The 27,785-nt window shown below is 43.9% G+C and overlaps 1 protein-coding gene across 7 annotated transcripts in view; it reads left to right on the top strand.

Annotated features, from left to right (window-relative positions):
* The window catches only part of hycc1 (hyccin PI4KA lipid kinase complex subunit 1), a 98,345-nt gene that overhangs the window by 37,146 nt on the left and 33,414 nt on the right, over positions 1-27,785 (top strand). For all 7 annotated transcript variants that reach the window (XM_078238653.1, XM_078238615.1, XM_078238672.1 and 4 more), the window contains 5 exons: positions 11,088-11,189; positions 13,782-13,961; positions 15,554-15,634; positions 17,533-17,648; positions 18,125-18,220. In XM_078238653.1, the coding sequence (XP_078094779.1) occupies positions 11,088-11,189; positions 13,782-13,961; positions 15,554-15,634; positions 17,533-17,648; positions 18,125-18,220 (575 nt within the window). The remainder of the gene's footprint in view (positions 1-11,087; positions 11,190-13,781; positions 13,962-15,553; positions 15,635-17,532; positions 17,649-18,124; positions 18,221-27,785) is intronic.

Below are 27,785 nucleotides of genomic sequence, written 5' to 3'. Positions count from 1 at the left end.
AGCGCTACTGGGCTTGGAGATTGATTTCGCCCTGCACAGCTTCGCATAATGGCCCTTCTTTCCACACCCGGAGCAGATTGCATCCTTCGCCGGACAGCGTTGTCAGGGGTGCTTCCCCAGGCCGCAGAAGTAGTACTTCGGGCCTCCGGAGACTGCCGCAGCGGTCGGGTCATTGGTGGGACGTGGCGTGGCGTAGGCCTGTGGCCCTCCCGAGTACAGAGGTGGCGGTGGCCGCGGTGTCCACGATGCGCCCCCGTGGTCGGGGGTGTAGGCATCGAGGTTATGGAAGGCCACCTCTAACGAGTCGGCAAGCGCCACAGTCTTTTGTAGGTCCAGCCCACCCTGTTCCAGCAGTCGTTGTCGGATATAGTTTGACCTGATACCTGTGACACAGACATCTGATTAAGTCCTCAGTGTTTTGGGCGGCTGTTACAGCCTTGCAGTTGCAGGCCCTGCCAAATGCTCGCAACGCACGCAGGAATTGATCGCCCGATTCTCCTGGCTGTTGTCAGTGAGTAGCCAGAAGATGTCTGGCGTAGATTTCATTAGACTGTTTGTTGTACTGGCCTTTTAAAGTTCCATTGCATCCTCGTAAGTTTCAGCGTCTCTAATAATCGAGAATACTTGATCACTTACCCGGGCATGGAGCACGTGTAGCTTGTCAGTTTCGGTCTGGATGACGGAGGCGGTGAGGAAAGTTTCGAAACATCGCAGCCAGTGATCGAAGCTGTTAGAGGCTCCTGCGGCTGGAGGATCCAATTCTAATCTAATCGGGTTTTAGTATCTGCTCCATCCCAAAACTTGTTGCAAATAAAATTGATGCACTATCAATCAAGCAAAGACTAGTTTGTATGCAAGAACAAATAGGCTTTTATTCGCTAAAGACTTGGAGCACACCCATGCTGATGAACTGGTCCAGAGACTGAGGCAGGGGGGTGGGGAGCAGTCACCTTTATACCTGGACAAGGGGGGGGAGGAGTCTCAGGCCGGGCCGGCAGGGGCATGCCCAGGCATGTCACACACGGGCAATAAGCTTAATAGTGGTTTACCACAGATAGCACTGGGGAAGATTGCACCTCAATAGCACTAGGAGCAATGTCCATGCAAGGAGGTTCATGAAGATGGCTGGGGAGAGTTTAAACTAAATTGGCGGGCGAGGCACCAACATGTTGAAGTAGAAAAGACAAATCAAGTGCATAATGTGTTGGTTAGTACTAGAGAAGTGAACATCTTAAATAAGAGCAGACTAACATGAACTATGAGGAATCCAAAGACTGGTTTAGAACTCTTTCATTTAATTCGCAAAATGTGCTGAACTCTGTTGGTGAGCTGCACGTGCAGATAGCCATGTGGCAATAATGGAAACATGGCTTCAAAATGGTGAGGCCTGGTCATTTAATATTCAGTCTTCAGAAAAATAGGGAAGGAGAAAGGAAAGCAGGGGAGGAGGTGGGCTGGTGGCAGAGCTGGTTTAGGGAAGACATTGTAGTGTTGAAAGAAGGATCTCCTTCAGGAGAAAGTAGAGTCCATTTGGTTAGGAGTCGAGATGCCATCAGGGCATAATCATGCTACTGGGTTATGCATTAGGCTTCCACATAGTGAGAGGGGTAAATTTGCAGGGAAATCGGATGTGCAAGAACAAAGGATGTTGGGATATTAATTACCCAAATATCAATTGGGATAATGTTGAAGTAAATAAAAGGCACAAGAATATCTGAACTGTTTTCTTTAAATGAGAACTTGGAAGAAGAAAATACCAGATCTGGTGCTACGGAAAGAGATGGGCCGTATGGACTAAATACCTGCAGGAGAACGTTTTGGTTAAATGATCATTGTATCATAAGATTAGATAAAAGTAAGGAACAATCTAAAATAGAATTTCTAAATTAAAAGAAGGCTAACTTCAATGTGATGAGAGAATTGAGCCATGGTAAAAGTTTGACGGGATAAAGGAGCCGATGTTTCGGATGCGGATGAGGTACATTCCAAGAAGAGGGAATGGTGGGGAACAAAAGTCAGGGAGATCGAGAATATGGTATGCACGTCACTTGAATTCTTCAAGCAATAACCTGGCCAAATACAATAAGTAAGAAGTGAGACTTCTTACTGTGCTTACCCCAGTCCAATGCCGGCATCTCCACACCACAAATACAATAAGTTCAGGGGGGAAACTGAAGAGGAAAATAAAACTGGTGAAGAGAATGAGAATAGAAAGGCAGTAAACATAAAAGGGAACCCAAAATAATCATCTGACATGTAAATTGTAAGTGGGTAATAAGAGGTGGGGTGGGACCTACTGAGGACAAAGGATGTATGCTCTTGTGGTGCAGGGTAAGGCTTGAATACTTTGTATCGATGTTTACTAAGGAAAAGGAATCTGACAAATCAAGAGAAGCGATGATGGTAGACGTAACAGGGTGAAAATACTGGGTATGCTTTGAATAAGTTGCTTGGTTCACATACCTAGCATCCAGGTGGGTAAGGGAAGTGAGACTAGAGGTAACAGGGCCGAGTACCATTTCAAAATTGACATGTAATGAGGAAGATACTGAGGGCCATAAATAAGTTAGCAGAATTGACAGATGAGTGTCAGATGGCATTGAATACGAGCAGATGTGAAGTGGGGCATTGAATGTGGGCAGATGTGAGGTTGGGCATTGAATGTGGGCAGATGTGAGGTTGGGCAATACAAGCTTAATACCTGTGCATTTATCTTTTGAAGGTGGTAGGATACATTGATAAATTGGGGGTTAGCAAAGCATATGAGAGTTCGGCTTCGTAAATGGAAATGTGTACAAAAGCAGGGAACTTATGCTTAATCTTTTACAAAGTGCTGGTGAAGCCACAAGTTGAGTATTGCATCTACTTCTGATCACACTTTTTAGGAAGGATGTTTGGACCCAGAATGGAGGGAATTTAGCTATAAAGTAGGGCTCTCCTTGGAACAAAGGAGGCTGAGTGGAGATATGGCGGGTGTATAAGCTTAAGACAGGTTTAGATAGAAAGTTGTTCCCAGCAGCTGATGGTGCAAGGATTAATGGACACATTTTAGATTTTTGGCAAGAGATGCATCAAAGTTAGTTGGTGGGGGAGATGTGGGAAGATGGTGTGAGGAAGAACATTTTACACAGCAAGTGCTGCATGAGCAGATTGACCTTGATGATTTGCACAGATTCTTGAAGGTCGGGGGGAGATGAGGGGCCTTCTGTCAGTGCACTCTGGCCATTTCATGTTTTTATTTAAGTGAGGCATGAGCAGTGTGGGGATGGAAACATCTTTACTGTGGTTCTGCCATTATTGACCTAACTGCAGACTCCTGGGCTTTCAGACTGAGTTCCTGAGAGGCATTGTTGGGTGTAGTTAAGAGAGGACGTCAATACAATATAGGAATACATTAATAAAATTGCAGAATGGGCATATAAACAGCAAATGAATTTCCAAATACGTGAATGAGGCCTTACTTTGGTCGGAGTAAGGAAGCCATTTATCCCTTGGGTTTAAGGGTCTGAAAGAGGTGGAAAAGTAAAGCAATCTAGGGTTGCAGATACACCAATCATGAGTAGTGTTGCAGATGGAATAACATATTTAAAGCAGTAATAGAGACACCGATTTGACTTGCCATGTGGAATTTTGCAACAAGAGAAAGTGACTTGATGACAAGTTCTCAAAATAGTCTTTGCATGTTAGATTTAATGAAATCTACAGAATTGTGATTACAATGCAAACTCTCTGCTATTCTGATTAGACTCTTCACAAACACTTCTCAGTGAAACTGGTGATGAGTCATTTTTTTCTTTGAAGTAGAGAGAATAGCAGAGTTTGTGGGGTGAGGGGGCTCTTTTATATAATATTGAGCATTACAGCTTTTCTTCCATACCCGCAGCCCTTTGATATAGGCATAATAAAAGAAGTGTACTCACTAGTATACTGTCTGAGTGAAAAAGCACTCTCTGTACTCTGAAATTGCTGCAGTCTTATTTAATTGTTGCTCTATTACATCAACATTGAAGCTTGTCAGATGGTTTCCATTTAATGTATGGTTTTGTAGTAGTTAACAACTCTGGTTTTCTCTTCCCATTAATTTACTAAAAATGGATTCTTCTGTCGTCAGTCTTTTGTCCCTTTTTCGTAATGAAGTCTTTTGAATAATTTGGAGTGGAAGAGATGAAATTGGAAGGAATTTGAGGAGAATCCGATTAGCAAGAATTGGGAATCACATCAATGGAACACCAACCCCAGAGAGATGTAACCCCTAACAAATTACTTTAAAAGTTCCCATTGCTGAGTGAGCATAATAAATAGTCAAGTATTCAAACTGCAGGAAGTAATGCCATATTTTGTATGCAACCAATGGCAACACAAACGGACCTCGCAGCGCCAGGGATTGCTGGCTTGGATCACTGTCTGTGTGGAGTTTGCACTTGCTCCCCGTGTCTGCGTGGGTTTCCTCTGGGTGCTGCGGTTTCCTCCCACAATCTGAAAGATGTGCTGGTTCGGTGCATTGACCCAAACAGGTGCCGTAGTGTGGCGACTGGGGGAATTTCGCAATAACTTCATTGCAGTGTTAATGTAAGCCTTACTTGTGACTGATACATAAACTTTCATTTATCTGTAGCAATGCATAGGCCTATAAACAAACAACATGGATTCATATAAACTGTCCAGTGTGTAAAGAGGGAAAGTAATATCAGTACCAGAGCCCTCCCTATTAAGTGGTGGGGACTTCATGACTTTTGTTAATGGGCCAGAACAGAGCGGTCTAAAGGCTCCAGCACAAAGCTATGGGGCAGTTTTAAGCTTGGCCAATGGTATTGATCTTGCGACGTGGCTGACTGGAAGGTCTGAACCTGAATTATGAAGTAAAAAGGTGTGTAGCACCATTGTTTATCACTAAAGTTGTTGTTTGCAGATCATAAACCCATCCGTCAAAATGCACATTATTTACCCACAGGATGTGCAATGTTTAATTTTGTAATGTTTCATAAAAGTACTGTTGTTTGTAGATTTTCCAGAATCTATCGTGGGCGGCACGGTAGCACAGTGGTTAGCACTGCTGCTTCACAGCTCCAGGGTCCCGGGTTCGATTCCCGGCTCGGGTCACTGTCTGTGTGGAGTTTGCACATTCTCCTCGTGTTTGCGTGGGTTTCCTCCGGGTGCTCCGGTTTCCTCCCACAGTCCAAAGATGTGCGGGTTAGGTTGATTGGCCAGGTTAAAAATTGCCCCTTAGAGTCCTGGGATGCGTAGGTTAGAGGGATTGGCGGGTAGATGTGTGGGGGTGGGACCTGGGTGGGATTGTGGTCGGTGCAGACTCGATGGGCCGAATGGCCTCCTTCTGCACTGTAGGGTTTCTATGATTCTATGATTTCTATGATCCCTGGAATAATTGACTCATCTGTTTTTAATGGGCCATTCTGAGGAATTTGCCATCCTTGACGTGATGTGAAGACTGTTGCAGAATGTTACCATTACCAGAGTGGTTCGGAAATTGCCCTGGTCATGATTGGAGCTCCACTAGGTTCTTCTGTTCATTGTCTTTTCTTTAGATCAGATGAATAATTGAGCTCCAACCACTTTGCGTAGTAAAATCCCACAATAGTACATTAGATGAGTGTGGTGAACCATTGTTGGTTCCCACCAGGTAGTGCTGAGCCAGGGTCTGGCCAGTACTATGAGTCTGTATATATGTTACTGTTGGGGTTAGGGTTGGGCTGTTCTACATGTTACTGTTGGGGTTAGGGTTGGGCTGTTCTACCTGTAATATAGTTCTTATGGTACATCCAAGTCGGGCTCCGCCTCCTGGGAGAGGTATAAAGGTCACTGCTCTGTCTGGGACCCTTTAGTCTGGGATCGTGTATTATATGTGGTAGCTCTATTGTAGTCAATAAAAGCCTTTATTTCCCCGAGTACCTCTAGCCTCGTGAGTTATATCGCGCATCAATTTTATTGACTACAATTGAACTCTCTTCGTTGAAAAAAAAACGACACAGAGAACATGGAGCAAATGCTTAAACCCGAACGGCTTACGTTGGACCCACGTGCGGCGGGCGCCTCGAACACCTTCGACCACTGGTTGAAATGCTTTCAGGATTACCTCGAAGCCTCCGCAGCGGTCACCACCGACAGACTCCCCGTCCTCCACGCGAGGGTAAGCGACGCTGTATATTTAGCAATCCGTGGGGCCACCGACTACAATGGGGCCCTTGAGCTTCTTAAGAAGCGCTACATTAAACCGCCGAACGAGATGCATGCTCGATATCTCAGCCACTCGACGGCGGCAGCCCGGCGAAACGACGGAACAGTACGCGTGCGAGCTCCTACAGCTAGCCAGGGGCTGTAACTGCAAAGCAGTGTCGGCAGACCAGAACATGAACGACCTTGCTCGAGATGCGTTTGTGGCGGGAAACGGCTCGTCTTACATCCGCCTTCGGCTGTTGGAGCCAAGGTAATCTCGATCTCACTAAGTCCATAGAGCTAGCGGATGCGCTAGAAACGGCCTCCAAAAGTCTGGCGATGTACCCCGACGACCACGTGGAGACAGCGTGGCAGGGGCAGTCACAGACCCCACTTCATTCAGTGGGACCGAAAAACTGCGTGATTGCGTTCCCACCCTCGGGCCTGACGACGGCAGCAGCTCCAGGCGGCTCGCGATGTTACTTCTGTGGGGGAGTGAAGCACCCTCGGCAGCGATGTCCCACTAAAGCGGTGTTGTGCTCCGCCTGCGGCAAGAAGGGGCATTATTCGAAGGTATGCCGATCCAAACTTCCATCCAGGAACAGCAGTGCAGCGTGTGACTCCCCGGAGCCGGTTTCCTCGTCGTCGGCATCGTCAAGGGCTTCTTCCACGTGCGAGGCCAGGACGCCGCCATTCCAGACGACGGAGTCGCAAGAGACGCGCGACCACCAGGGGCCACTGGTTTTGGCGCCATCGCCCACATGCGACCTATGGGGGCAGCCATTTTGGTCGGCACCGACCGCGAATGACCAGCAGGGGTCGTCATCATCCATCTCAGCTGCCTGCAGTGGCGCCCACGAACCAACGATGGCGTCGATCATCCTGGACCAGGCAAAGCCTCAGACTCGACAAGTCCATGATGAACATACAGGTAAACAAACGCACGATTTATTGTCTGTTTGACAGCGGGAGCACGGAAAGCTTCATTCACCCAGACGCCGTGAAGCGGTGTGGCCTCCGGATTCAGCCTGTCAAGCAGACAATTTCGATGGCGTCAAGGTCCCGGTCTGTCACCGTGCTAGGGAGTTGCGTGGTAAATCTGACGGTGCAGGGCACGGTTTACGAGAGCTTCAAGCTCCTGGTGTTACTGCACCTTTGCGTGCCAATACTCCTAGGACTAAATTTCATGGTCCACTTGAAGAGTGTAACCCTACAGTACGGTGGGCCACTCCCTCCGCTTTCAGTGGGAGACTCGCAGCCTCTAAACTGCCCAACGCGCTCCATCTGTAGCCTCTCGACGCTTAAGATTACCGCACCCTCTTTATTCCAGAATCTCGTGCCAGGCTGCAAGCCCATCGCGACTAAGAGTAGGCGTTACAGCGCTGAGGATCGGATCTTCATTCGATCTGAGGTTCAGCGGCTCCTCAAGGAAGGGATCATACAACCTAGCGCTAGTCCTTGGAGAGCGCAGGTCGTGGTGGTCAAGAGTGGGAACAAACCCCGGATGGTCATAGACTATAGTCAGACCATTAACAGATACACGCAGCTGGATGCGTATCCCCTCCCGTGCATATCTGACATGGTCAATCAGATTGCGCAGTACCGGGTGTTCTCCACCATCGACCTAAAGTCTGCTTACCATCAGCTCCCCATTCGCCCAGAGGACCGTCAATACGCGGCTTTTGAGGCGGATGGTCGCTTGTATCATTTTCTAAGGGTTCCTTTTGGTGTCACGAATGGGGTCTCGGTCTTCCAGCGTGCTATGGACCGAATGGTGGACCATAACGGACTGCGGGCTACCTTCCCGTACCTGGATAATGTCACCATCTGCGGCCATGACCAGCAGGACCACGATGCCAACCACCTTAGATTCCTACGCACTGCATCTCGCCTGAATCTGACCTACAACAGGGAGAAGTGTGTATTTCGCACGCGCCGCCTAGCTATCCTCGGATACGTGGTGGAAAACGGGGTCATTGGCCCTGATCCAGACCGTATGCGTCCCCTCCTCGAACTTCCCCTGCCCACTAGTGTAAAAGCACTGAGAAGATGCTTAGGCTTCTTCTCTTACTACGCACAGTGGGTTCCCAATTACGCGGACAAAGCCCGTCTGCTCATCAAGTCTACCTCTTTTCCCCTAGCACCAGAGGCTCGTTTGGCCTTTGAAAAACTAAAAGCCGACATCGCGAAAGCCACGATGCACGCTATCGATGAGTCCATCCCCTTCCAGGTGGAGAGTGATGCATCGGATTTCGCCCTGGCCGCCACACGGCAGGCCCGTCGCCTTTTTCTCTCGCACCCTCCAAGGCCCCGAAATTCGACATTCGGCGGTGGAAAAGGAGGCCCAGGCCATTGTGGAGGCCGTCCGGCATTGGCGCCATTACTTGGCGGGAAAACGGTTCACCCTGCTCACGGACCAGCGGTCCGTGGCGTTCATGTTCAATAACACGTTACGGGGCAAGATCAAGAACGATAAGATCTTGAGGTGGAGAATCAAACTCTCCACCTATAATTACGACATCATGTATCGTCCAGGGAAACTCAACGAGCCCTCTGATGCCCTGTCACGTGGAACATGCGCTAGTATGCAGGAGAATCGATTGCAGGCTCTCCACAATGACCTCTGCCATCCGGGGGTCACTCGGCTCTTCCACTTCATAAAAGCCCGGAATCTACCCTACTCGGTGGAGGATGTCAGGTCTATAACCAGAAGCTGCCGGGTATGCGCGGAATGCAAACCGCACTTCTACCGACCTGACAGGGCACAACTCGTTAAGGCCACTCGTCCATTCGAAAGACTGAGTGTAGATTTTAAGGGCCCCCTTCCCTCGACAGATCGGAACGTGTACTTCCTCAATGTGGTTGATGAGTACTCACGATTCCCCTTTGTCATTCCTTGTTCCGATATGACCGCTGCCACGGTTATCAAGGCATTTCGTGATCTTTTCACCCTGTTCGGGTACCCCTGTTACATCCATAGCGATAGGGGCTCGTCGTTCATGAGCGATGACTTGAGGCAATTCCTGCTCTCATATGGAATTGCCTCTAGTAGAACCACGAGCTACAACCCTAGGGGTAACGGACAGGTTGAATGTGAGAATGCTACAGTCTGGAAGGCTGTCTTACTGGCATTGAAGTCTAAAGGCCTTCCAGTCTCCGGTTGGCAAGAGGTGCTCCCTGATGCGCTCCACTCCATACGCTCACTCCTGTGTACGGCAACCAACGCTACTCCCCATGAGAGATTGTTTTCATTCCCTCGGAAGTCTTCCTCTGGGACCTCATTACCGTCTTGATTGACGTACTCAGGACCTGTCCTCCTGCAGCGACATGTTAGGACCCGCAAGTCCGACCCTTTGGTTGAACAGGTCCATCTCCTCCACGCCAACCCTCAGTATGCCTATGTGGCATACCCTGACGGGCGAGAGGACACGGTCTCGATTCGAGACCTGGTGTCAGCAGGGGGCTTGGAAACCCCTGTCGCTCCCATACCTCCTGTTAGAGACCCCCCAACTATTATTTTCCCTCCTGACACGGCGCGGGCAGCATCGGGACCATCACTTAACCCTTTTACTCCCGTATACAGCTTGCCTGAGTCCAGGAGATGGTTGCCACTTCAAGGCGTGCCCGAGTTCAGCGGATTGTCACCACCTCTGGGTCTACCGGCCCGTGAGACATTGGAGGAGCCGTTGGACACCGCCTTGGGGAGAACGCCACCGCGAGTGCCTACACCGGTGTCATCGCCGGTGTTGAGGAGGTCACAACGACGGTGCGGTCCCCCAGACCGTCTGAACTTATAGACTGATGAACAATTGTTCTGTGTTTTGTACCCCGCCGGCCTTTGTTTTCAAAGGAGGGGTGAATGTGGTGAACCATTGTTGGTTCCCACCAGGTAGTGCTGAGCCAGGGTCTGGCCAGTACTGAGTCTGTATATATGTTACTGTTGGGGTTAGGGTTGGGCTGTTCTACATGTTACTGTTGGGGTTAGGGTTGGGCTGTTCTACCTGTAATATAGTTCTTATGGTACATCCCAGTCGGGCTCCGCCTCCTGGGAGAGGTATAAAGGTCACTGCTCTGTCTGGGACCCTTTAGTCTGGGATCGTGTATTATATGTGGTAGCTCTATTGTTGTAGTCAATAAAAGCCTTTATTTCCCCAAGTACCTCTAGCCTCGTGAGTTATATCGCCCATCAATGAGCAATTGCTCGTCAGTTTTGATATTTGGCTAAATATTAATCAGGATGTCGGGAGAACTGCCCTACTTTGAATACTGGCATGGGATTTTCATGTCCCGCCAGGGAAGGCTGATGAGATCTCTATTTAGATTCTGAAAGACCTCTGACAGTGCTGCACATCTTCAGCGCTGCATTGAATTGGCAGCTTAAATTAAGTGCTCCTGACTATAGTGACCCTCTCTCTACCAATGAACTAAGCTGACACTTGATGTAAAAATTACATATTAAATTATTCATATTTAAAATATATTAGCAAGTTGCAGTCCAATCTTAAATGTATTAAATGTTTTGTGGAATGTTGCCTTTTCTGTGAATCAATTTAAATGTTTTTGATTTGTGCTAATTTGTATCAGTATAAAGCAATGTGTATGATGACTTGCATCTCGATGGTAGGGGGAAAAAATAGAATTGCAAGTAGAGATATTACCAAGTTTCTTGGGGAGAAACAAGAGCAAGTTACTGGTCTGTTTTAAGCAGAATTGTGGTGAAACCAGAACTATATCAGATGTGGCACAATGGGATGTGACTATAGGTGGAGGGTGAATGCCTCTCCAAGGTCCTTCTGTGTCAAAAGCTCTTCATAGAAAAATATTCAAATAGGCTTTTATTGAAGTGAAATGGACATTGCTTTTAAATTTATATCCATTGTATTGTATTTTTAACTTGTTTTTTACTTTGAATTCAGGCACTACCCGAGACTTCAATATCCAGCTATGCATCCAGTTTAAAAGGCAAGAGTTCCCTGATTTCGGAATTATACACAGTCATCTCTGAGCCATATAGTGAGGTAGGAATAAAAAACAATCTGAAGTGGCTCACTTTGTATCAAAGTCTCCGGATTTCCTTCCATTTACCATCCCCATTAAGATCTTGCTTAAAACCCACATCTTTGATCCAGTTTCTTGTCACTATTCTTCGTCTGTGCTCTTCTGCTTTGACATTCATTGTTGCTCATGTGTTCCTATAGCACCTTTTTTTTAACATTAAAATTGCAATATAAATTCATGGCAACTTTACTCTGCCCTTTGGTCTCTTTCATGCCATCTCTTCCCCCTCCTCTATCTGCACTGACCTATAACTTTCTCATTCTCCAGCATTGCATTTAGGGGTACCTCCATGATGCACTCGGGAATCCCTCTAGAAAGTTCCCTTGTAAAGATTTATCCAGCAATTGTTCAGAAGTGCAAACTTCCCCTGGACAGTTATACTGTGGTGGGAGCCATCTGACATGCAATTTAAATCACTTATTGGTTGAGGTTGCCAGTTTTACCCTTAGATTTGATTTATTATTGTCACATGTATTAGTATACTGTGAAAAGTATTGTTTCTTGCACGCTGTACAGACAAAGCATACTGTTCAGAGAGAAGGAAATGAGACAGTGCAGAATGTAGTATTAGTCATAGCTGGGGTGTAGAGAAAGATAGATGGGTACATTCAAAAGTCTGACAGCAGCAGGGAAGAAACCGTTCTTGAGTCGGTTGGTACATAACCTCAGACTTTTCCATCTTTTCCCGATGGAAGAAGGTGGAAGAGCGAATGTCCAGGGTATGTGGTAGTTACTCTGAGAAAGGTAGAAGGAAAAAAATCACTTCTACCTCCAGAATAACTAAACACCCAGACTGAGCCTTTCCCTGGGCACCCACACACCACATCTTTCTTCCCAGTCAAGGGCTTTGCTGGAGATTGTCACTCTGATGAAGGTACGGGCCATTGTGATCTGTAGAAACACTATGTGCTGAACCACTGCAATCTATGCTGAATAATTCTATTTTGGTTCTAATATCTGTAATGCCTGTGTAACTTGATTTCTCTGTGCATCACTCCATATCAGAGCTAAATGCTTCTTTTTATTCCCTGTGCTTTTTGGGTCCTCCTGTCCTGATCTTTTGTTGGGCCACCTTTCTTCTCACCTGACAGATATCTTGCCTCAACCCATCACTATTATTCTGCCTTGCTACTTATAATGTTTTTGGCCAGATTTCCTTCCTCGTTTGGATGATGCTTGGTGATATATTGGCTTCCACACATGCTGATAACATGCTGTTACCACTACCTCTGTCAACTGTGCCTCTGCTGCCAAACTGTTTGTCCAAGATTCAGCCTTTAAGCTGTCATTTCTTCAAACATTGGGAAGACCAAAGCCATGGTCGAAAAATTTGTATCTTTTCACTAACTCTATCCTATTCCCCTGCTGCTATCTTGGGTTCAACCAGACTGATGAGCTGTTTGTTTGGGTTTAATCTCAATCTCCATTTGTTTGGGTTTGGTCACAAGGACTTTAAACTAGCAAGTGGGAGGGAAGGGTAAAACTATGGGAAGTATAATGGTTAATGGGAAGCAAAGCAGCAGGCGAGCATGTGGGGAGGACGGTTCAATTACGTGGAAAATTATGAAAAAAGTTAAAAGGAAGGAGAACTTGGGAGATGTCATTAATGGGGGTGTTAGGATTCAAAAAGAAGGTATTAAAAACTAGCATAAGGCACTTTACCTAAATGCTCGTAACATTCAAAACCAGGTAAATGAGTTGATCGCGAATGAGTATGATTTAGTGGCCATTACAGAGACATGGTTGCAGGGTGGTCATGACTGGGAATTAAATATCCAGGGGTATCAGACTGGGAGGACAGACAGGAAGGTAAGGGAGGTGGTGTAGTCTGATATTTAAGGATGACATCATCAAGGCAGTTGTGAGAGATGATGCAAGTTCTATGGAGAAAAAGGTTGAATCCATTTGGGTGGAAATCAGAAATAGTAAGGAGAAAAAGTCACTGATGTAGTCTATAGGCCACGATATAATAACATCATGGTGGGGGGGGCAATAAACAAGAAAATAACTGGTGCATGTAAAAATGGTATGGCAATTATGGGTGATTTTAATCTACATGTCAATTGGTCAAAATAGGTCGGTCAAGGCAGCCTTGAGGAGGAGTTCATAGAATGTATCCGCGATAGCTTCCTCAAACAGTATGTAATGGAACCTACGAGGGCGCAAGCTATCCTAGACCTGGTCCTCTGTAATGAGGTAGAAATAATTAATGACCTTAGAGTCAGGGATCCTTTTGGAAGGAGCAACCACAGTATGGATGAATTTAGATTAGATTGAGAGTAAACCTTGTTTTTGTGGTGATGCAAAATTTGTAAACGGCTTCACTGAGACTACACCAACTGCTCTATAATAAATGGAGCTTTCAGAATAGGGCATTTTAAGTTTCCTAAAGTTAGGAATGCTAGGGTTCTGAGATAAATGTTTTGCTATCAAACTTGTGGATTAAAAAAAATTATTGATACTCTAATTTTTATGGTGTCCTCCTTCATCTTATTTGTAAAATTGTATTGACATTTTCTGGAAACTCTTCCACATCTTTATTTCAACTTTAGTTGCTGGAGCCAGTTTGCCACCAGTTGTTTGAATTTTATCGCAGTGGTGAGGTTGAGCTGAAGAGATTCACATTACAGTATCTTCCTGAACTCGTATGGAGTTACCTTTCAGTCATAGCAACAAGAGAGAAACACAGTAGTGGCTGCATTGAGGCACTCCTCTTGGGCATCTACAACTTGGTATGTAATAAATATTTTGCCATAAAATTGTAATTTGCCATTTTCAGATCACAGAGCAAGGCACAAGTTATTTCAAACAAAAAATGCTGGTAAATCTCAGCAGATCTGACAGCATCTGTGGAGAGAGCACAGAGCCAACGTTTCGAGTCTGGATGACTCTTTGTCAGAGCTGTAACTTCAACTTTGTGTCAAGTTTGACAGGGTATAATTTAATATGTTTGACTGCACTTTTTAACAAAAAAAAGTAATTAATGGCTTTTGGGCTTCTTGTGAAAAGATGTTGTACAATTGCAAGTTAACTATCTAAATTCAATTCCATCTAAATTCAATTCCATCCAAAATCTGAGGTAAATGATATACGCACACAAGGTGATTGCCATCCAAGGAAGCATTTTCATTAAAATAAGAGCTAAATATTGCAGATGCTGAAAATTTGAAATTAAAACCAAGTGCTGGAAAAACTCAGGCCTGGAAGCATTTATGGATAGAGAAATAGTTATGTTTTGAGTCAGATATGACTTGTTCCAAAGAAGTCATACTTGGGCTCACAACGTCGACCCTATATCTGTCTTCACGGATGCTGCCAGACTTGTTTTCCAGCACTTTGTTTGCATTTAAGCATTTTCATTAATTTTCTTTTGAAGGATCAGATAAATCAGCTTCTATACAGTTATCAAGTACCTTCTAAAAGCAAGTGTGGCTAGAATTACAGGTTAGTCTTTACACGTGGGCATTGCTGTCAAGGGGTCAAAATTACTGATCTCTCAAAACAAATTTGTGGGCAATAATTAATGGACAGAAAATTGTGGGCATGCACATCCATGTCAGTACTGTCTTGCTAAAATCACCCTTTATGTTTAAACAAGTTCATATGTGAATCTGGGTACTTCAATCAGCAGATAGTGTACATCATAGGTTTTTAAACTGAAATAGCTCAAATTGGTTACTTCTACACTCGGCTGAATAACCCAGCATTCCTAGGTTATGATAACAAATGCCACAGCACATTGTTCCTGGAATAAAATTGCAGTCTTTGTTCTGCAAAGTTCATGCTTAATGCTGTTTGTTGCAATATGGACACCATTATTAGTGTGTAAATAACTGCAAAATTTTGGGTAAGAGATATGCCATAGGTTGTAATCACCACAAATTACTCGTCAATTGCCCTTGACCTTGAGTGTCAAGAAATTGCTGGTAAAATGGATTAAACTTGCTGCAGAAAGGGCATCCTGACAGAAATAACATGGATGTTGAAAATCTGAAATAAAAAAAAGAAAATGGTGAAAACAAAAAGAATTGAGGTGGGGGGGGGTGGTGGAGGAATGGGGATGTGGGATGAGCCAGAGGTGCTTTTAGAGCAGGCACAACACACAGGACCAAATGGCATTTTCAATGCTTTCACCATTCTATACACATTGGGTCTAGCAGCATCTGTGGAAAGAACAGATGACATTTCAGTTTGATGGCCTTTACTTAAGAGCAGGCGATCCAGCGTTTTCTGGTTTTTATCCCTAAGCAAATCATTTACTAACTTGCCCTTTAGCACCAAAATTGTTGTCTAAAACAAATTCAAGTTTACAATTATTTTCCAGGAAATTGTGGATAAAGATGGATGTAGTAAAGTGCAATCTTTTACGATCCCATCTCTTTCAAAGCCTTCTGTGTATCATGAGGTAAGCAACCCATATTCTGAATCCTTTTGAAGGTTGGTAAATTGCATGTATTTTATTACTTTTAAGGTACTCAGCATTTGTTTGAGATTATTGGAACATAAAGATAAGTGTTTTTAATACTGGAAGAGTTTTTACCAACTAAATAGGAGCTCTTTTTAATAAATTGCTTTTGTAAAGAGCTAAATTTAAAATGCCCTTTTATATATTATGCAATGCAAAAGTATCCTTTGAATAAATAAATGCTTTTTTTTTCAGCCATCTATTTCTTCTGGGGTTCATTGTAAAGTGGGGGAGGAATTGGAATAAATATGTTTCGGCCCCCTGGGTGCCACATGGAGTGCTATAATTTGTTGTTTTCTCTGGAGAGGAACCAAATCCAGTCAAGGTTCCCTTCGTGGATGCTAAAGAGCAGGTTCTGGTGAAAAACACACGTGGCTAGATATGGGGAAAGAATCTGGTTGGAGGCTACACCGGTGAACGTGCTGTGGGTGGGAGTAAAATCATCCAAAATATTGATTAGATATCTGCAAGTTGCTGGTTGGACCTGATACCAATATTGCACAGTGGTTAACACTGCTGCTTCACTGTGCCAGGGACTTGGGTTTAATTCCTCACTTGGGTCACTGTGTGAAGTCTGCACGTTCTTCCTGTGTACCCGTGGGTTTTCTCCCATAGTCCGAAAGACATGCTGGGTAGGTGCATTGGCCATGCTAAATTCTCCCTTGGTGTACCCGAACAGGTGTCGGCATGTGAAACTAGGGGATTTTCACAGTAACTTCATTGCAATGTTAAGAAGCCAACTTGTGACACTAAAATAAACTTTAAACTATCGTGTGTGTCTCTGGCCTATCCATTCTGGCATGGAGATTATTCCCTGCACCCACTGCATGTTCAAGTTTGTTGGTCTTGTGATATTGGCTTTGTGATATTAACTTAAGTGTGCCCAATTCTAAAACAAAGCCTCATGGCTTATATGATCTCTTTAATATCACCATTAATAATTTATAAAATGTTGAGTGTTTTTAATCATCTTAGAATAGAATTACTTTGATATCTCAAAACCTTTTTCAAAAATGAATTAACCTTGTGAACTCAAAATATTTATTAGTGTACCTGTTTTCCATTATTTTTCTGATGCTTTTTTGCATCAATTCCTTGCTTTCCCTTCGTACTTGAGTGACCTTTTCCTATTTTCTCGAAGGTGCAAGTGATTTTGTCATCCTCTTTTTGCTGAATGTTTACATTTGTTGCATGTATAATTTGCTGCCCAAGCTGATTAATTTTTACAAGGGAGCAGTGAAACTTGGTTTTGGACACTAATTTGTGTGCCTTATTTAGGTAATATGAGTGCTTTGTGTGGCAGTTTGTGTAAATTGAGATTATTATTCCCTCCACTTGGGTAAGTCAAATTTAATTTAGGTAAATCTCTTGTTTGCTTGATGTGATACTCGTAAGAAGTGGAAAAATATTTAATTCCATATTTAAAAAAAGAAACCCAAATGGAGTTTTGTGTAAAGTTTTTAAAAAAACTAATTAGTTGCATCACTAGACTAAATGTTGAATTCCAAATTAACCTCAGCACCCGTAATGGCATGGCAGTATGAGCAGTAGGGGCAAAGAAATGAGTCATTTTATTAGCTGTCTAGGAGATGGTTATGCAATGCAGCTTTTCAGATTACTTTCCCGAATGCACTGTGATTGTGATCTCATTAACAAGGCTCAAATTTGTATCCTACCAGTCCATGGCATGATATTTTGATGTTACAATATGCTGCATTGTGCACGTTACCAAATGGTTATTTTTCAGAATATTATGTAATAGACTTATCTTTCCTCCATGTCTATATTTTGCTTTTAATGTATATTCTGTTGATTAACCTTTTCAAATGGTGCTTTAGCCTTCTAGTTTTGGTTCTATGGCACTTACAGAAGGCGCTTTATCTCGACATGGCTTAACTAGAGTTGTACATACTGGACCTTACTGTCAAAGGGAAACCTTTACAGCACAAAACAGGTACAGAACAATCCTACATTTTCAAACATTTACAGTCTAATTGAAGTAGCACAAGGAACAACTGAATCCATGTATTATAGTTTCAAAATTTGGTTGTAAAAGTTGATAAAACTTTGTCACTTTTTTTGAAAGAATATTTCATGAATAATAGAATCTTGTTTTTCGTGTTAACTAAATGAATGCATGGATTTCAGACTGGTTTTGCTTTCGCAAAACCAGTCTGACCTTGGTTGTGATTTCCTCTTGAAGTACAAAAGTGATTTTTGGAAATAGATTATCACCATAGAAATGAGACTGGGCAAACAATTTGCCCATGTAAAATAATTGATTCTGTAACACAAATTTTTCATTTTTTTAAGTATTAGCAAACGGCTATGAAAATTGATTTCGACATGGGAAAATGTAAAATTGTAAACTTGTATTTATGCTTTGTGATGCTCTTAAGTTAGATTAATTTTTCTTTACTTATTAAACAGGTTTGAAGTGTTGACATTTCTATTTCTCTGTTACAATGCATCCATAATCTACATGCCTTCTCCTTCTCTGCGATCACTGTGCCATACTTGTTCCAGGTGAGTTTCAGAGAATTCGCAAATCAATTTGTTGAGAGTTGAGAAAATCACATTCACGTTGAGTTTTTTAAAGGATAATGGATATAGGTTTGGGTTGGTCTCTCCTGGTAGTTCAGAGGTCATTTTAAGTCCCCCAAATACAAGTTGGTTTAGATCCAATGTTAAAGATCTGAAACAAGAACCCAAATCTACCATTTTTGATTTAAATGTGGACAGATGATCAAATTGTTCCCAGGAGGCAGGTTGGTCATTGCAATCTTTTCAGGAGGCTACAAGCCTTCGTTTGAAGTGCTTTTGTTTAACCATTATTGGCAGGGTTTCTTGGGGCCCAAGGCACCATGGCAGATGAAAGGTGGTCAGAAGTCTTGTGTCCTTCAGGTAAGTGGCTTTTATGAAACCTTTTTGTTTCTGGGATAGGAGGAAGAGCACGCCTCCAAACCCAAAAAAGCAGACCTGTAACTACCATTTCTCCCTTTGCCCCAGTGCCTCCACAACCATCTTCTGAGAATGTTGCCACAGCCATTCTCTGACCATTGACCTCCCTCCCCAAACCAGTCTCTTTCCCCAATTTATTCTCCTCCATGATTGTCTCCACTCAGCTCTGCCTTGTCACTGACTTCCCCCAATCCTGCCACATCTTTGTCCCTGATATCTAATCTTCTAAACCCTTCTGTGTACTGTCTCTGCCACAAATCATCCTCTGAGCCTCTGTTATCCTCTGCTGATCTATCCCTGAACTGTCTTCATTCCCATATCTTTTTTTCTCCAATCTCTGTGATTGTCCCAGGTCCTTCAAACCACGCTGTACTCCCTGTCCATCATTCCCTGGCAATCTCGATGCCCAGCTACACTAAACTTAGCTGCTCCTGGGCTGTAGTCTCTCCTGTAGTATGCCTTGTCTAACAGGAAGCCAAGCCCGTGATTAAGTCTGCCTTCCAGGCAGGGAACTTGTTTAGCTTGGTGAATAAATCCCAACACACTGGTGTTAAAATAACTGGTCATGGGAAAAGAACAGACCTCCAGGCTTCGTGATTATACTTGGTATTGAAGATCACCCTCCTTCTCCTTCTCTCCTTCCGCCCCCTTTAGAATCCCACTCCAAGTAACAACCAAAATGTCTGGAATAGGTGACTTGAAAAAAGCTTTAATATCTCATCTTGGTGTTACATAATTACTAAACAAACTAACATGTGCAACTCAATAACCCTAAGAACTAAAGTACTTGACTGCCGGCCAAAAGGTGGATTTGAATCTCAGCTCAGATTGAGGACCGCATTCAACTGCCCTCATCATGTTGAATTTTCAGCACAGAAACAAGCCATTGACCTAGCAAGTATTTCTGCTTCATGGTTCAGACACACCTTTCTATTCCTTTTGCTCCTGTCTTTAGTTATTGCCCTGAACGGCATCTGTGCTATTCATCCCAGCCACTCCCATGTTGCAGTGAGTTACTCATTTCCACCCATCTCTAAACTGAATTCCTTATTGGATTTATTAATGACTATCTTGTGTTGAGTCCCTGGTTTTGCGCACTCCAAGTGGAAGCATCTACCATATCAAGCCCCTTTATAATTTTTTTATAGCTGTATCAAGTCATCTGTCTTTTTTAGAGGAAGAAGCCTCTCTGTGCAGTCTATTTTATAATAGTTTTATCCCCTCGGGACCTGGTATCATGTGTAGTTTTTTTTGCCAGAGCTTCTGTATTTCTGTAAAAGTGAAACTAGAATGGTGTATAGTACTCCCAAGTATGGTCGGCCAAGGTTCTGTATGTTTAACACAACTTCTCTGCTTTTTTTGCACCCCAGTGTTTTGTTTGCAGTTTTCATGGTTCTGTCAATCTGTATTGGCATGTTTGTGATCATTTGGTAATGATTCGTGTTTGTGTGCCTCTTGTGCTTCCACTCCATTTAGGCTCTTATTTTGCAAGCAGTACATTTTAAAAATTATTTTGAGATGTGGATGTTGCTGGCTAGGCCAGCATTTAATGTCCATCCCTAATTGCCATTGAGAAGGTGGTGATGGGCTGTCATCTTGCTGCAGTTGATGCGGTGGAGGTATACCTCCCAGAGCTGTTTGGGAAGGAGTTCCAGAATTTTGACCCAGTGACAGTGAAGGAACGGACATATTCACCATCCTGACTTGGAAATATGATTTGGAGGGGAGCTTCCATATGATGTTCCCATGCATCTGCTGCCTTGTCCTTCTAGGTGGTAGAAGTTGTTTGGAAGATACTTTGGAAGGGCCGTGGATGTCGTCTATATGGATTTCAGTAAGGCATTTGACAAAGTCCCACATGGCAGGTTGGTTAAGAAGGTTAAGGCTCATGGGATACAAGGAGAAGTGGCTAGATGGGTGGAGAACTGGCTTGGCCATAGGAGACAGAGGGTAGTGGTCGAAGGGTCTTTTTCCGGCTGGAGGTCTGTGACCAGTGGTGTTCCGCAGGGCTCTGTACTGGGACCTCTGCTATTTGTGATACATATAAATGATTTGGAAGAAGGTGTAACTGGTGTAATCAGCAAGTTTGCGGATGACACGAAGATGGCTGGAATTGCGGATAGCGAAGAGCATTGTCGGGCAATACAGCAGGATATAGATAGGCTGGAAAATTGGGCGGAGAGGTGGCAGATGGAGTTTAATCCGGATAAATGCGAAGTGATGCATTTTGGAAGAAATAATGTAGGGAGGAGTTATACAATAAATGGCAGAGTCATCAGGAGTATAGAAACACAGAGGGACCTAGGTGTGCAAGTCCACAAATCCTTGAAGGTGGCAACACAGGTGGAGAAGGTGGTGAAGAAGGCATATGGTATGCTTGCCTTTATAGGACGGCGTATAGAGTATAAAAGCTGGAGTCTGATGATGCAGCTGTATAGAACGCTGGTTAGGCCACATTTGGAGTACTGCGTCCAGTTCTGGTCACCGCACTACCAGAAGGACGTGGAGGCATTGGAGAGAGTGCAGAGAAGGTTTACCAGGATGTTGCCTGGTATGGAGGGTCTTAGCTATGAGGAGAGATTGGGTAGACTGGGGTTGTTCTCCTTGGAGAGACGGAGAATGAGGGGAGATCTAATAGAGGTATACAAGATTATGAAGGGTATAGATAGGGTGAACAGTGGGAAGCTTTTTCCCAGGTCGGAGGTGACGATCACGAGGGGTCACGGGCTCAAGGTGAGAGGGGCGAAGTATAACTCAGACATCAGAGGGACGTTTTTTACACAGAGGGTGGTGGGGGCCTGGAATGCGCTGCCAAGTAGGGTGGTGGAGGCAGGCACGCTGACATCGTTTAAGACTTACCTGGATAGTCACATGAGCAGCCTGGGAATGGAGGGATACAAACGATTGGTCTAGTTGGACCAAGGAGCGGCACAGGCTTGGAGGGCCGAAGGGCCTGTTTCCTGTGCTGTACTGTTCTTTGTTCTTTGTTGAAGGAGCCTTGCTGAGTTACAGTAGTGCATTTTGTCGCTGATGAACACTGCTGCCACTGTCTGTAGTGAAAGGGGTGCCAGTCAGGTGGGCTGCTTTGTCCTGGATGGTGTCAAGCTTTGAGTGTTACTGGAGTTGCACTCCTGCAAGCACGTGGAGGTTATTCCATCATGCTCCTGACTTGCACCTTGTAGATAGTGGACAGGATTTGGGGAGACAGGAGTTGGATTACTCTCCGCAGAGTTCCTGGTTCCAGAGTTCTGACTGGCTCTTGTGGCCTCCCAATTCCTTTAACTAAAGTGCACCACCTTGCATGTATTCTTGAATTTTGTTTGCTGTTTCCACATCCTTTCTGCGTGTTTGTTGATGTTCGGTTGTATTTTATCGCTAAGCTCTGCATTGTTAACCATACTTTTTTAATTGGATAAAATCGTAAGTTTTGACATCGTATAGTGCTCTCTGACATCAGGTACCCAGAGTAGTGGAGAAAGTAAAACTGCAAAGCCCAATCCCTGCGTATATGTCTTCTGCTGCGTGTTCTCAGAATTACATCGACAATAATTTGTGGGATGGGCATTTGCACCCTGCTGATTGAATGGGGAAATGAGGTGACAGCTATAAAAGAGCAGAACATATGCAAATGTCATAGATCAATATATACATCTATACAGGCCCACATTAATGTCAGTGATTTACAAGGTATGTTGGCATTAGCGTTACTCATCTATGGTGATATAAAGACTGAGCAGTTGAAATTCTATGGTGGTCAGTGTTTTGTTTATTTTGGTGCTTTGGCTATTATGTGATCCTGCAAAATGATTTTATCTGAAGGTGTTCATATCACACTTGGTTGTAATCTTACAAAATTCCCAAGTTCTGGAAAAGTCCCAGCAGATTGGAAAGCTGCAAATGTAACACCACTACAGGCTGTTTAGTTTAACATCCGTCATTGAAAAAATACTAAAATTAATTAAGGGAGATTGTAGAAAATTAGAAAATCATAGATCAGGTCACACCAACATGGTTTGTGAAAAGGAAGTGTTTGCCACATTTATTATAGTTCTTTGAGGATGTAACAAGCAAGGTGGATAAAGGGGAACCAGTAGATGTAGTTGGATTTCTAAAAGGCATTCAGCAAGGTGTCAGGCAACAAGTTCTGCATAAAATGAGTTCATGCCTGATGTTGGGGAGATACATTAGCATGCAAAGAAGATTGACTAACAGGAAACCGAATATAAGAGCAGGGAGGTTGTGATGGAGCTGTATAAAATACTTATTAGGCCACAGCTATTGTGTGCAGTTCTGGTCACCATGCTATAGGAATGATGTGATTGCACTCAGAAAGGTGCAAAGGAGATTCACCAGGATGTTGCCTGGGCTGAAACATTTTAGCTATGAAGAGAGGCTGGGGTTGTTTTCCTTGGAGCAGAGAAAGCTGAGAGTGGGTTGGGGTGGGGGGGCGCCCTAACTTAGATGGACAAAATTATGAGGGACACAAGGTAGATAGGAGGAAAATTTTTTCCTTGGGATCAACCAAGGGCATAGATTTAAGGGAGGGGATTTGAGGAAAAGTTTTTGAGGGTGGTGGGAATCTGGAACTCGCTGGATGGTCGAGGCGGGAACTTTCAACATTTAAGAAGCATTTAGATTAGCACTTGAAACATAGCATACAGGGCTACAGACCAAGTGCTGGAAAATAGGATGAGAATAGATAGGTGCTTGATTACTGGCACAGACCTGGTGGGACATAGAAACATAGAAGATAGGAGCAGGAGGAGGCCATTTGGCCCTTTGAGCCTGCTCCGCCATTCATTATGATCATGGTTCATCATCTAACTCAATAGCCTAATCCTGCTTTTTCCCCATAACCTTTGATCCCATTAGCCTCAAGTGCTATATCTAGATGCCTCTTGAATACATTCAACGTTTTGGCATCAACCAATTCCTGTGGTAATGAATGCCACAGGCTCACCACTCTCTTTAGGTGGAGAAATGTCGTCTCATCTCATCTAAATGGTCTACCCCGAATCCTCAGACTGTGACCCCTGGTTCTGGACTCCCCCACCATCAGGAACATCCTCGCTGCCTCGACCCTGTCTAGTCCTATTAGAATTTTATAAGTCTGAGATTCCTCCGTAATTCGCCTGAACTCCTGCGAAAATAATCCTAACCTAGTCGATCTCTCCTCATACATCAGTCCCACCATCCCCGGAATCAGCCTGGTAAAGCTTTGCTGCACTCCCTCGAGAGCAAGAACATCCTTCCTCAGAAACTGCACACACTATTCTAGGTGTGGCCTCATGAAGGCCCTGTATAATTGCCACAACACATCCCTGCTCCTGTACTCAGACCTCTTGCAATGAAGACCAACATACCATTTGCCGCCTTTACTGCCTGCTGCACCTGCATGCTTGTTTGTGACTGGTGCACAAGGACACCAAGTCCTACTGCACATTCCCCCCTCCCAATTTACAGCCATTCAGGTCGTAAACTGCTGCTTTGTTTTTGCTTCCAAAGTGAATAACTACATATTTATCCAAATTATACTGTATCTGCCATTGATTTGCCACTCGTCCAACCTGTCCAGATCATCCTGAAGGATCTCTGCAATCTCGTCACAATTCACCCTCTCACCCAACTTGGTATCATTTGCAAAATTTGAGGTTTAGTTTTGTTCCCTCGTCCAAATCGTTAATATATATTGTGAATAGCTGGGGTCCCAGCACCGATCCCTTTGGCACCAACTAGTTACTGCCTACCAAATTGAAAAGCACCCATTAATTTCTACTGTTTCCCCTCTGCCAACCAGTTTTCTATCCATCTCAATACACTTCCCCTAATCTCCTATGCGGCACTTTGTCAAATGCTTTCTGAAAGTCCAAATATACTACATTGGCTGGCTCATCCTTGTCAACTCTACCAATTACATCTTCATAGAATTCCAGCAGATTTCTCAAGCATGATTTCTCCTCCATAAATCCATGACGACTGTCTGATCCTGCCTCTGCCTTTTAAATGCTCTGCTATAAAGTCCTTGATAATGGATTTGAGTATTTTCCCCACTACTGATAAGCTTACTGGTCTATAATTCCCTGTTTTCTCTCTACCTCCCTTTTTGAATATTGGAGTGACATTAGCTACCCTCCAATCTGCAGGGACTGTTCCTGAGTCTATAGAATCCTGGAAGATGACCACCAATGCATCCACTATTTCTAGAGCCACTTCCTTAAGTACTCTGGAATGTAGATTGTCAGGCCCTGGGGATTTATCCACCTTCAATCCCATCAATTTTCCCAGCACCATTTCTCTACTAATAATCTCCCTCAGTTCTTCCCCCTCTCTAAATCTTGCATTCTCCATTTCTGGCATCTGATTTGTGTCCTCTTTTGTGAAGACAGAACCAAAGTATGTATTCAGTTGCTTGGCCATTTCTTTGTCCCCTGTTATACATTCCCCCGTTTCTGTCTGTAGCGGATCTACATTTGTCTTCACCAACTTCTTTCTCTTCACATATCTTTAAAAACTTAGTGTCAGTCTTTATGTTCCCTGCTAGCTTACTTTCGTACTATATTTTCCCCTTAATCAGTCCCTTGTTCGTTCTTTGCTGAATTCTAAACTGCTCCCAATCCTCAGACCTATTATTTTTCTTGGCCAATCTGTATGCTTCTTTGGATCGGATGCTGCCTCTAATTTCCTTTAAGTCAGGGATTGGCCCTCATCTAATTTGCTTTTGTGCCAGACAGGAATAAACAGTTACTGCAGTTCCCCATGCGTTCCTTGAATGTTTGCCATTATCTATCTATCCATTGTCATCCCTTTAAGTAACTCTTCCCAATCTATCAAGGCCAACTCGCACCTCATATCCTTATAGTTTCCTTTAAGATTCAGCACCCTAATCTCCAAATCAACTACTTCACTCTCCATCTTGATAATTCTGTCATGTTATGGTCGCTCAAGCTTAATGGTCTCGTACAGCTAGATTGGCAATGATTCCCTTCTCATTACACAGTTCCCAGTCTAAGATGGCCTGTTCTCTAATTAGTTCCGCCACATATTGGTCAAGAAAATCATCCTGTATACACTCCAGGAATTATTCCTCCTACGACTTTGTGGCTAATTTTATTTGCCCAATCTGTGCAAATTAAAATCGCCCATAATCACCGATATTCCCTTATCACAGGTCAAAGGGCCTCTTTCTGTGCTGTAAAACTGAGTCAGTAAGTGGTCATTTTCGGGTTGGCAAACTAAGAAGTGGAGAACTGCAGGGATCAGTGCTCTGCCTCAACAATTGTCGATCTATATTAATGATTTGGATGACGGATTAAAATGTGTTCTCTAGCCAAATTTGCAGATTAAACAAAGATGGGTAGGAAAGCAAGTTGTGATGATACAAAGGGAGATGGATAGGCTAGATTGGTATGTTATTGTATAAATGTATAATGGCATGAAGGAACCTGCTAGTTTTGTTGCAGAAGTCTTCACTAAATTGGAATGTTGAGGGCCCATAACCTTTGCTCAAACTCCTTATCGAATAGAACAAAAGCTTTTATCTGTGTAATAGCATTTATGGTGGTCGGGACTTTAGGAAGCTGCGAGTTAAGATTGTTGCTGGTAAGTGTTCTGTTGGCACTATTGACTGAAGATGTGGCAAACACATCTGCTTTGTGTTTTAGCATGTGTGCTTCACTCCATTATGGTTGAGGATGTAATTGGTTCATGGTGCCTCCTCTGGTTATTTTCCTGATTGTCTACCATCATTCTTGACTGGGTATGATCGGCCATGGGATTGTTTAGCTTTTTATAATTTGCTGCCCTTTGTTCCTCAGCGTAAGATACGCTTGAGATTGCAAAAAATACTGGAAAAACTCAGCAGGTCTGGCAGCATCTGAGAGTGGGAAATGGAGTTAACATTGAGTGTGTGCAGTTTTGTAAAATATTATACTTTAAGCTGCCTATTTAATTCCAAGGCCAAATAGATTTGGGAGTCTGGGGCATAGCTTATTCACATTTCTTCTTGGGTATAAGGCTGGAGCAAGTTGGCTAGAGAGGGATTTCTAATTGTCCCTCACCCCCTGGGGGAGTGAATATAGAAGTTATCTGGCTGGAAAAGAAGCTGAGCATAGTTTTAGACTGGTGATTCCTGGAGAATGAACTGTCCACTTCAGGGACAAAGTAAAGTGCAACCATGGCAGGGGGATTTTTGATCGTAGCAAAGATTATATTTTTATACTTGTTTTAAAATGTAGGTTGCCTACTGAAGGTGTTTAGTAAAAGCAGCATTTAGTTTACGGTAAAAGTCTTAACTTGTGTGATCCTTTCAGTCATCTACTTGAAGTTCAAAGTCTCTAGCAGGATTGTAACAGCTCTTAGTCTTTGATAATCCTTTTGTAATCCTTCAATCTGGCTAAGGAGAGACAGTTGCTTGCCCTGTTCATTTTGACCATTGTCTGGTTTTCCTCGCTCTGACTTTCAACTTGTAACACAAATTGTAAAAATCAATGTCGATGGGAAAACCTAATCACTGGCAAAAGTCATTAGATGTCTTGCTGCAACAAAATCTGGAAAATTGAGAAACATGGGTGGCAGTGGTTAGCACTGCTCCCTAACGGCGCAAGGGACCTGGGTTCAATTCAATTCAATTGGATGACTGTCTGTGTGGAGTTTGCACATACTCCGTGTCTGCGTGGGTTTTCCCGGGTGCTCCAGTTTCCTTCCATGGTCCAAAGATGTGCAGGTTAGGTGGATTGACCATGGTAAATTACCCCTTTGTGTCCCAAGATGTGTAGGTTAGATGGATTTGTTGTGGTAAATATGTGGGGCTACAGGGATAGGGCAAGGGGCAAGGCCTGGGTAAGACACTGTCAGCGAAATGGTGCAGACCTGATGGGCTGAATGACCTCTTCTGCATGGTCGGGATTCTATAATGTGTAATTATCTGAAAAACATAAGAGAACAGCTTATAAGGCAGCATGGTAGCACAGTGGTTAGCACTGCTGCCTCACAGCACCAGGACCCAGGTTCGATTCCCAGCCTGGGTCACTGTCTGTGCGGAGTCTGCATGTTCTCCCCATATCTGCATGGGTTTCCTCCCACAGTCTGAAAGATGAGCTGGTTAGGTGCGTTGGCCATGCTAAATTCTCCC

Source organism: Mustelus asterias, chromosome 2 (assembly GCF_964213995.1).
Source record: "Mustelus asterias chromosome 2, sMusAst1.hap1.1, whole genome shotgun sequence".
In the NCBI taxonomy this organism is placed as follows: domain Eukaryota; kingdom Metazoa; phylum Chordata; class Chondrichthyes; order Carcharhiniformes; family Triakidae; genus Mustelus; species Mustelus asterias.
Note: the sequence above shows the minus strand (reverse complement) of the source record. Positions and strands in the feature narration are given on the sequence as shown.